Source organism: Suricata suricatta, chromosome 2 (genome assembly GCF_006229205.1).
Source record: "Suricata suricatta isolate VVHF042 chromosome 2, meerkat_22Aug2017_6uvM2_HiC, whole genome shotgun sequence".
Taxonomy (NCBI): Eukaryota; Metazoa; Chordata; class Mammalia; order Carnivora; family Herpestidae; genus Suricata; species Suricata suricatta.
Window position 1 is genome coordinate 16,965,483 of NC_043701.1, and position 11,386 is coordinate 16,976,868.

At 41.4% G+C, this 11,386-nt stretch overlaps 1 protein-coding gene across 1 annotated transcript in view; it reads left to right on the forward strand.

The window, feature by feature from the left end:
- MTPN (myotrophin) overlaps nt 1-10,080 on the forward strand; it is a 55,535-nt gene extending 45,455 nt beyond the window's left edge. The window contains exon 4 of the mRNA XM_029922879.1: nt 6,879-10,080. Coding sequence (XP_029778739.1) covers nt 6,879-6,965 — 87 coding nt within the window. The 3' untranslated portion in view covers nt 6,966-10,080. The remainder of the gene's footprint in view (nt 1-6,878) is intronic.
- Nucleotides 10,081-11,386: the final 1,306 nt, after the last annotated feature.

The following is an 11,386-nucleotide window of genomic DNA, read 5'->3' on the forward strand; positions in this document are numbered from 1 at the left end:
TTTATATTTTGAGAGTCCTTAAGAGACATGGAATATCAGATAAAAGGAAATTTATTATATTCATTCAGGCATTCATTTTGTGTTTGATTCTCAGGAGCTTCATTTCCAGAAGTAAGTTGACTATTCAAATGATGGTTGCTAAATTTTTATCATTTTAGCTACATTGTAAACTATTCTATTCAAGGGCAGAGATAGCAGGACTTAACTTTATCTTTTTCTTTTCTTTTTTTTTTAAACATTCCCTGTATTCTTCAACTTACTATCAAGTAAAACTTGATTATCTAAACCTGTGACTGACTTTATGCTCAAGAGATTACTTGCAGTGCCTCAAAGCTTTATGTTCCCTAGGATGATTCAACGGCCTGCCTGTGTCCTTGGGCCACTTAACTTGGCCATAGCAACCATTTCCTTCTTCAGGAAACGTTCATTACCTGAATCATGCTCTAAATATAGGCAGATGAGTCTAGTCCTGATTCTAATCAGATGTCAGAACTGAAGGGTCTCCAGTGTTGAAATTACCTGAAAATAATTAAACATTTTTCTGTTGTGTCTAAAGAGCACCTTGTTCACAGTGGTAGTGCTTCGTCTATCTGCTTATAGTAATTTGTAATGATCAGTTTTGTCTCTTCTGGTCCCTTGGTATGTATGTATACTCCCTGTCTGTATCAATTAATTTAACAAACATTGGTTGATTGCCCTATTATTGATCCTGTGTGAGGCCTAGGGAGTTCAAAGACAAACTTGCTTCCTGCTTCAACATACTTAGTCTAGTGGAGAGAGACATAGACATGAAACAAGTGCATTGAAGTGTTGTGAGTGCTGTGGCAGGAATTTATTTGTGACATAGTAGGGATTTGAAGGAAGAAGAGGTCAAGTTTAGTCCTAGTGGGCAAGGGGATAGTGTGTTTTAAGGAAGAATGCTGTTCCAACTGCAGATGCCACGATTCACAACGTAGTTGTCATGTAGTTTATAAAGCATTTGACACTTGAGCTGAATCTTAAACACTTCTCTCTGGGAATCTACTAGAGGATTGGGGTACCATTCTAAAGAGAAGCAACGATTGTGAGAAAAGTCACAGGGACAGAGAGAGACCCTGAGAAATCAGGGTAAGGTAAAAAAACATTTTTTTTTGTTCATAGCTACAGCATTCATTATAAACGATTTAGCAAGAAATAGGACTAGAGAGGTAAGTAGTGAGCAGATTATGCCCTGTGTCATATTATTTTGATTCTCTTCCATGAGGATGCCATTAAGGCTCTTTTGGTAGGTGAGTAGTTGTATGATTAGACTTGAATTTTAACAAACATTACCCAAACAGATGTATGGAGTCTGAATTGAAATGGTGTAAGAAGTGAAAAAAAAAAAAAAGAAGGGAAATTAATGAATGTAGTGGTAGCAAGGACAGATGAGAAATGTTAACAATCGTCTCATCTAAAAACTTGGTGACTGATTATGTGGGATTCCTAACCAGAAGAATTACATGGTGTCCACACATTTCCCAGAAGATGATGGTGGTCTTGATCATGATAAAAAATACTGAAAAATGAGCAAGTCTATAAGAAAAGATTATAGTGGAAGCAAATGTAGGGGTGAACCAACTTCCACCAGATGATGACAGTAACCTGGGAAAAAGGACCTGTGTCCTTAAATGACATTACAGGATTGAGTGATCCTACCAGCCTTCATACTCCTGGCACTAAATTGTTTGAGAGAATAATTATACTGTTAAAACTTATGTAACACCCAAAGTGATCTACTCAGCACAATCCCAATCAAAATTCAGTGGTATTTCCCAGATACAAAGGAAACAATCCCAGCCTTTATATGTGGGTCCACAAAAGACTCCCAATAGCCAAAGCACTCTTGAGAAAGAAGAATAGAGCCAAAGGCCTCACACTTCATGATTTCAAACAGATTATAAAGCTTATGGAAATTAAAACAGTAATGTGTTAGCACAAAAATAGACCCATAGATCAATGGGACAGAACAGGACACACAGAAATAAACCCACACATATATGGTCAGCTGATTTACAACACAGGAGCCAAGAATATACAATGGGGAAATGACAGTCTCTTCAATAAATGGTATTGGGAAAACTGGAAAGCCACATGCAGAAGACTGAAACTGGACACCTATCTTAACACCTTACACAAAAATCAACTGAAAATGAAGACTTGAACCTACGACCTGAAATCACAAAATTCCTAGAAGAGAACAGGGGTTAATAAGCTCCTTGACATTTGTGTTGGCAGTGATTTTTTGGTATTTGACCCTAAAAGTAAAGACAAGAAAGCAAAAATAAATACATAGGATTGCAGCAAACAAAAAGGCATCTGTGCAGCAAAGGAAATTCAGAAAATGAAAAGGCAACCTATAGTATGAGAGAAAATATTAATCATATATATGATTATATACATTATATATATATAAGGGGTTAATATCTAAAACATATACAGAATTCCTACAACCCAATAAAAGAAAAAACAATCTGAGTAAAATACAGATAGAGGACCTGAACATTTTTCTAAAGATGACCTACAGCTGGCCAACAGGTACATGGAAAGGTGCTTCCCCAATGAGGGAAATGCAAATCAAAACCACAATGAATACCACCTCTCACCTGTTAGAATGGCTGTCATCAACAACATAAGACAACAGATGTTAGCAAGGATATGAAGAAAAGAGAACGCTGTCCTACTGTTTGTAAGAATGTCACTTAGTGTAACCACTATGGAAAACAGTATGGCAATTCCTCAAAAAAACATGAAAAATAGAATTACTGTATGATCCAGCAATTCTGCTTCTAGGTATTTATCTGAAGGCAGTGAAATCACCATCTTGAAAAGATTCCTGCAACTCCCACGTTATTGGAGTATTGTTGATGGTAGCCAAGACATGGAAACACCCTGAATGTCCATCGACAAGTAAATGGATAAAGAAAATGTGATATCACACACACACACACACACACACACACACAGGAATATTGTTCAGCCATTAAAGGAAATTCTGCCATTTGCAGCAACATAAATGGACCTTCAGGACAATATGCTAAGTGGAATAAGATAATACTGTAGAGAGAAAACCAATACTATATAATGTCACATATATGTGGAATCTTTAAACAAACAAAATACTGCACTCGTAGATACATTGAACAGATCGGTTTTTGCCAGAAGTGGGAGATTCGGGCAGTGGGCTAAATGGGTGAAGGTGGTCATAAGATACAGACCTAACAGTTGGAAGATAAAGAAGTCCTGGGGATGTAATATCCACTATGGTGACTATAAAGGATAAAAGGAATTTTTTTCAGAACAGAATATAAAAGTTGATCTTGACAAAATTAAAAAGTTCCAAGTTAATAGGTAGAGTGATGGGAAGGCAGAGAATGAATCTTATAGAGGAATGAGATACTGTCAGAACCAATGGAATGAGAAATAAAGGCTTAAATAATTATCATTTAGTGGCACCTGGGGGCTCACCTAGTTAAACGTCAGACTCTTGACTTTGGCCGAGGTCATGATCTCATAGTTTTGAGATTGAGCCCTGTGTGGGTGGGGCTCCATGCTGAGTGAGGAGCCAGCTTGAAATCTCTGCCTCTGCCCCTCCTCCAACCTCTCCACACACACGCGCGCGTGTGCGCACTCTCTAAAAAAAATAAATTTTAAAAGTTAAAAAATATCATTTAAATTTATAAAGAAGGAGATACTGATATTTTTAAATTGGGAGGGCCTGGGGAAGAAGATGGTGGTGAGCTAAACCCTCACCCACATACCAGGAAATAAGAAGGTCGTATCTACAGTTAATAATGCAAATAGTGACCTGGGTATATTATTGAGAGCTATGAAAATCACTAGATTTAAAAACAAATTATTAAAAATTGTTTCTTCAAGTCAAATATACTAATATATGTTAAGTTTTCTAATAACTGCATCAAGTACTAAAAAAATCATTTTAATTTTTTTAGCCACATTGACAAAACTGGTTCATCTTTTTCAGAACTGGTTTGACGGTGTTAAATTTATTCCTAAGTACTTTTTTCTTTTTGATGCTATTAGAAATGGAACTGTTTTCTCAGTTTCATTTTTGAAATTTGAATATTCAACCCTTTATGAAATGCCCATCTTTGTAATAATACTGATTAATTGTAAAATTTTTGTTGTCTGATATGTCATCACTCCAGTTCTCCTAGGGTTACTCATTTATGTTTAAAAGAAATATGTTTACAGCATGTGCTTATTTTTAGAATAAAAATGTAGACTGACACTAAAATGTTAACAAAAGTGTCTTATAGAATTAGGAGTTGTATGGGTTTTTGTGTATTCTGAGTTCTATGATGAGTCCATTAAAATTAGGGGGGAAAGTGACTTATGTAAATAGGCTAGGTTTTTTTTGGTTGTTGCAAATGGCAGAAATTAACAGAAAATGCATTTTTGAAGGCCTGGACTAGTCCAGGACCAGGCTCAGGCAGGAAGGTGGCAGCTACAGGACTCTGGGGGGCAGAAACTCCTCCGTGGTCTCTTCCAGGTTACCCCACAGGGAGAAGTGACCGCTGACTTGTTATTCTCTCTTTTGCTCTCCAGTCAAGATTCAGAATCAGAAGTGAGAGTCCCACGTGTGTCAAGTAAATCTTTGACACTTGGTGAGGAAGATACACGGCCCCTTCAGTTACATAGTCCCAGAACTCCACACACTGAGGACTCCCCAAAATGAAATTCAGATGCTGTTTTCAGAAGAGAAATGAACTCTGGCAGCTAAAAAGCTACTGATGTTCACTGTAATATTAAACTTTCTGTTAGTGCAGAATTACAGTTTATAATGCTCATCATGAAAGCAGATGTCAACTAAGAAATGGTTTGGAACACAGCGATCCCAATTACTGCCACACACCCTGTAGAGGACTGAGCCCAATGAAATTCTCACTCACACATTTCTCTCCCATTTGACTATGAGTTCTGTTGTGTTCCATGAAGCAGTTAAGTTCAGTTAACAAAATGAGGAAATAGAAATTGTTATAATCATACTGAAGAGGACTTTATAACAATTTAACACTTCGTAGAATGCCATCTCCTCCTTCTTGGTTCGCCTAATCAACTTGTATCTACTCATCAAGACTTAGCTCAAGCATTACCTCCTCCAGAAAGCCTTTTACATTTACATCCTCCTATGACATCCCACTGTGGTTAGCAGACCACTATTATTATTCATAATGTCATGTGTCCGTCTCCCCCTAGTCAGACTGCCAGACTATCTTGGTTTTCTTTGATTCTCCTGCTCCTGACACAATGTCTACACATTGACTGCATATTTGTTGAATGAGTGAATGGCTGTCAGAACAAAGGGGGAAGGCATTCTGTATAGAACCCAGCATGTGTAATGGCATGGTCAAAGGGCCTGGGACCAGGGCAGTCAGAGATTGTTGGGAGAAGAGACTAGTGGGCTGGACCAGAACTGGTCTCTAAGTGACCATTTATACCAAGTTTAGAGAATTCTGTAGGTCTTACAGAGAAACAGTGGAGGTTTGGCATGAGGAGAAAGGCGAGATGCTGGAGGCAGGTTGATGACTAAACACCGGTTAGGGCAGGAACTAGCAAGAAGAACCCCTGGGTGGTGGAATATTGGGGTCTCTGGGAGTTTAAAAAGATCGAACCTCTTGTGGGAGCAAGTTCGCCTCCCAGGTGAGGCACTTGGCTAGGTACTGGGAACGCAGTGGTAACTAATACGGACGAGATCCTCCCTCCCATGGAGCTTCCTTCCAGTAAAGCAGCTAAAACAGACCCAAAGGTGTTCGTGTGTACAGTCTCAGAACTGAAAGGCCGTGTTGCAAGGGAAATATCCCAGGGCCCACTCTCCAGGTGAAGTGCTGGCGCAGGCTAGAGAGGGTTTCCCCGGAGTACAGAAGGCCCCCCTCCCAGAGCCCACAGAGCAGTCCTTTACTGCCCACTGCTCAGTCTTTGTAAATCTCGTGACGACAGTATTACTCAGTGCTCTTTAGGAAGGTGTCTAAAATAAATGGTTTGTAAACTCTGAATTTTGGAAATGTGCAGTATTTATGCACCCTCTACAAGGTGTTACAAAAAGAATAATTTTTGTCACAGTAATGCTTTCTTCTTAAGCACAAAAAAAACCTCGAGGAAATCACTTTTAATTTTTTTTTTTGTAGAGAGCATGACCAAGGAAGGGGCAGGAAGAGAGAGGGACAGATGATCCAAAGCAGACTCCACACTAACAGCAGAGAGCCCAACGTGGGGCTTGAACTCACAAACTGCAAGATCATGACTTAAGCCAAAGTCAGATACTTAACCGACTGGGCCACGCAGCTTCCCCCCCTCCCCCCACTGTTTTATATTAAACAGATCTTTTTAAATTTTTAGTGTTTTATTTATTTTTGATACCGAGAGAGACAGAGCATGAGAGGGGGAGGGGCAGAGGGAGAAGGAGACACAGAACTGGAAGCAGGCTCCAGGCTCTGAGCTAGCTGTCAGCACAGAGCCTGACACGGGGCTCGAACCCACGAACGTGAGATCTGACCTGAGCTGAAGTCGGAGGCTTAACCGACTGAGCCACCCAGGCGCCCCCAGAGAGATCTTTTAAAGCTTAAGGAATGCACGATTGTGTAAATGAAAGGCAGCCATTGCCTGTTACTGACAAGGTGTATGTGTAGCTTACAGTGGAAAGTGCCTGAAAAATCATCTGGTATTTTACAACTTAATCTTACAATCTTGCCAAGCATTTGGGGTTGTTTCCTTCAATAGAAGGCACCCCATTAGGATGGGGACGAACTCGACACAAGCATTCGCCTGTGCAGGTAACGGAGTTCTCTTCTCTCCCCGCGGACGCATTGAGTATTAACAGCTCTTCTCTCTCTTTACAGGGTGCTGATAAGACTGTGAAAGGTCCCGATGGACTGACTGCCTTTGAAGCCACTGACAACCAGGCAATCAAAGCTCTTCTCCAGTGACGGACGGATGGGCCGACAGCTCTGGAGGAAGGGCTCTCCTGTGGCCTCACACTGCTGCCTGTCTGTCTGTCACTCTCTATCTGCCAGCTTCTTCAGCTCAATACTTTACGAGGGGTGAGGGGAGAGAGAAATTCATAACAAATCAGACTACCAGAAAAAAACAAAACAAAACAAAAAGCAAACAATGTTTTGGAAGAGAGGGAAAAAACCATGATCAGGCTTTTACTCGGATCCCTGATCAAGTCCTCCTCTTTTCCCTTTCCAACAAAATATACCGCTCATACCCAAGGGAGAGCAGAGTCAGAACTCACCGGTAACATTTGACCTTTTCAGCTCCCTAGCTAGCATATTCGTTAGGTTGTGTCAAGGGTCTGACTGTGCCCGGCCAGCTCTCCGGGTGTGGTGGCCCTGATGGTGAGCAGCGGCGTGACTCTGGGTGCTGAGACCAGCGACCGGCGCTAGCCTTCTGCCTTAAGACGCGCTCCCCGGGGCCTCCCGGCGGGGTTCAGAGCGCTGCCCGCGGCCGGCGACCAGCGTCCCCTCCGCGACTTTCAGCTTTACGTGGGAGCTCAGTTAAGGTGAGGGGCGCACTCCTAAATTGCTGGATGACTCAACTTTGGATTTCCTCTCCCCTTTCACATGGGTTTCATGTGTCTTTAGATACAACTGACTAGTTTTATTTATAAAATCTTAAATTTTGGAAGCCTAAAGGAGAAATCATTCCAGTGTGCATATTTTTCTTTCTCCTCTAGATTCAGACCTTTATATAACATTCAAACACTTTCAGACTCCTGCTGGTAGTAAGGGGATTTAAACATAGACTCATAGCCATAGCCTGTGAGTGTCACACAGAGAACAGTTGTCGTAGGACCTACGGATTTTCTTCATTTGCTCTTTGAATGGATTGGCCTCGGTTATGTTTGGAGAATCAAGGAACATTCTTTGGAAATCCTCTCTCAGACCCACCTTGGATGCTGATTATTCTGCACCAAAGCTGTCACTGGGGTGAGATTTACAATCTGGACAAGTTGAGCCCCGTCCCTTCAAAAATACGCTGGTTACCAGGTTTCCCCGAGTGGTCGGTAGGCTTTTGTTGAGCACATGCCAACCCGCCTGTGTGACAGATTTTTGTTTCTAACCCATTCATCACAGGAAGTGACCTCTTCAGAATGTATTCCATTTTCTTAACATACAGTGCCCGAAAATGGGTGTTAAGACCTGCAGGAAATTTTTGGACACATGTTCAAATGTTTATTCCATGAGCAGTCCAAGTAATTAAACCGTATGCCCTTCAGTTTTGCTATCTTGCATTTAAAACATTGATTCCTTTGACTTGCCGTCCATAAAAGCTTGCTAAAAATAGTAGGGTTTTGTCCTCAGCTAAATCATGCAATAATTGAATGTACCTCAAATTTTTAAAGGGGGGGTTGGGTTAAGTTGGGTTAGGGACTTACATTCAGATTGTGGATCACCAAGAATTAATGATTTTTTTAAGGCAACGTAGCATTCTAAAGCAGGGTGAAACTACTATCAAGAATAGCCCGCTAATAACAAATCTTATTGCTCGATTGCTGATTGGTTTGTTGGGGTGTGGATTTATGGGTGCGTGTGTGCGCGTATTTTCCCCATAGACTTTTTTTTTTTTTTAATCCTGTGGCTTTTTCGCTTACAACTAGCCTAACGTAATTTTCCTGCATCCAAGAAAACAATCACAAACAAAATGGTGGCTTAAGTACTTTGATATATTTGGCTAATAATTCTCCAGTCGTAATGCAGCCTATTCGTGTCGGATTCGAAGTCCGTCAACAGTGCTGTTACATCACTGAGCGGAAACAGAGCTATCCACATTGAAGACGGAGGGCACTTTATCAGTTGGTAGCAACAAGGTGTTTTGATATCTTTGGTTTCACCTCTTGGCAGAATGCTTCTTAAAGGCTTGGATTTTACCCTCTATAGTTTTCACCTTTCCTTGCAAACCTGTTGTAGTTGGCTATTGCAGAGAGTGCACTGTCCTATCATTCCTAAACCTGGTCTGCTTGTTGCCGTCACCTGGTGTAGAGACCACATGCTTCTTTGTACAGTTCCTCCACGTTCCTTGTAGTGCAGTAGAGGCTACTCCGCCTTCCCTCTTCTTCTCAGCCATTTCCGAAGCCCCATAGTTCTGGAGCCGTTGCTTGAGAAATACCATTAACATAGAATAGACTGGCCAAGACGGTTTACAATTTTTTTTAACTAGTTTATTTATAATGTATTTCTGAACCACTTGGCAGAGAAATTCACAACACTTAATGTTCCTTTTTTTTTTTTTTTTTTTTGAGTAAAGGAAGCTTAAAATCACGTCTGCTTTTTGGTACTACATGCATTAGTAAAAGGTTAAGTAAGTTTTGTTCTCCACTCGATATTTAACATCTCAGAGAAAATCTTGCATGTTCTGTAGTTTTGTACGAGTCCTTTTGTATGCACTATATCCAGTAACAGCAGGCGCGGTGCCTGTTCGCGGTAGCGCACTAACCAGCCCCGCCTTGCAGCTTCAGACCGCTCTCTGTAGGCCCAGGGTTGGAGCGCAGCGCCCGCGCGGCCCCAGGGAGCTCTTCTGTGCGTAGCTCCCCTGCCCCAGCCTGTGGGGCACCAAGGAGAGGTAGGTGGGTGCAGCGTGTGCGAGCTGCAGGCGAGTAAGGCCCTTTGCTCATTGGTTTCTTTCCCCCAATAACGGACCTTAAATCTGTATGTACCGAGTTTTTTTTTCCTAAAACTTCAACTGAGCTGCTCTTTACTTCATGCAATATTGTGTACTCGATTGTGTATAGAAGAAGCTGGGGAGAGTGCCCTCCTACATAAGCAGTTGCAGTGTTTTGCATGCAAAATTAAGAACTTAAATCGTCCTAATTCTATTTTGTAAATGGAGAAACAATCATATCTTTCTAAGCAGTAACGGAGGAAGACTAGTGCTTTGTGCATTTTGATATATTTGAGTTCATCTTTTCCACAGTGTAATACTTTTGACACAGTTGGGTTTCTCATATTACCCTAGTCCATGTACATCCGAATGCTAAATAATACTGTGTTTAAGTTTTGTGTTGCAAGAACAAATGGAATAAACTTGAATTGTGCTATACGGAACGTGTCAGCTGCCTTTTTCCTCCCTGCCTCAGTTACTAGGCCCTTCCTTTCCCAGACTCCTCTACGCTTGTACCAGTCCCGTGACTGGCTCTAACTCTTGATTCATCTAAATTTCCTCCTGCATCCCACCTCTAGGAAAAAAATAAGTGGAAAGAAACTAAGACATAGGAAAGATTTCATTGAAATAAAGTATACTACTCTTCTGAACATCTTGTTTTTCTATCAGTCTCCTGATTCAGACTGTTTCATTTGTAAAATGTTCAGTAATCCTCCCGGCTTTCTGAAAGCAAGGTATAGCCAGCAGTTCCTAAAGCATCAGGATCTGTAAAGGTGCGACGGAAAACCCAGTCATGGGAAACAACTCCGATCTTTCACACGCTCATGAAGTTTCTACAACGTTCCGCAGGCTCGTGTTTGCCAAACTTACTTGACCACAAGCACTTCCTCAGAGTACTTTGCAGAGCAAATTTTCAGATATAACATTAAATCACTTTGAACCTCAAAAAACTGATTTTATCTAGTTTGGTTCTGTAGTAATCTTGTCAACAACCTAAGACTACTGCACATTTTACTTTTGAAATCGTCTGAGTAATACTACGTGCAGATGCTAAATAAAGCAAAAGCGGTATTTCAGAAGCTTTAGTTGCTGGCTGGGGTTTAAGTGTAGGGTAGCAGGTGGCTGTAGGTGGGAGTGTTTCACCAATATTTTTAATCAGTGAAACTTCCATTTTAAGAATTAGGGTCCATCTAAGTGTTTAAATCTAGTTCTGTGGAGTTTTAGTCAATTGGAGGCAATTACCATGGAAACCTTTTGTGATCAGAGATCAGCTATCACAGGTCTCTGGTACAACACAGTGGAGGTCAGATGGGTACCAGATGTTTTTTTCCTTCTACAAGACCAGTGATTCTCAGAATGCCCGTGGCCTAGCTCCATCACCTCCCCCTGATAGAAATGCCAGTGCAGGCCTACTGAATCCCAGCGCGGGCTGAGCCCATCAGTCCGTTGTATGGAACCCTCCAGGTGATTCTGATACGTACTAGATTGTGAGGACCTCTCTGAAAGATCACAGAGAAAGAATCTCAAAGCCTCTAAAGGGGAGGTCATCGAGCATGGCTTCCTAGAAGGGAAGCAAACAGAAACCTTTAAACACGTGAGGGGTAGCACAAATCTGGCCACCCAAGAATTTCCTGAGAGGAGCTTCAAAGCTACACTCTGGGCAGAAGTGAGGGTAGGATGTAACAAGCGCTACTCCAACAACACAACACAGAATGACCATTATTAGGGGGTTCCCCCCCACACC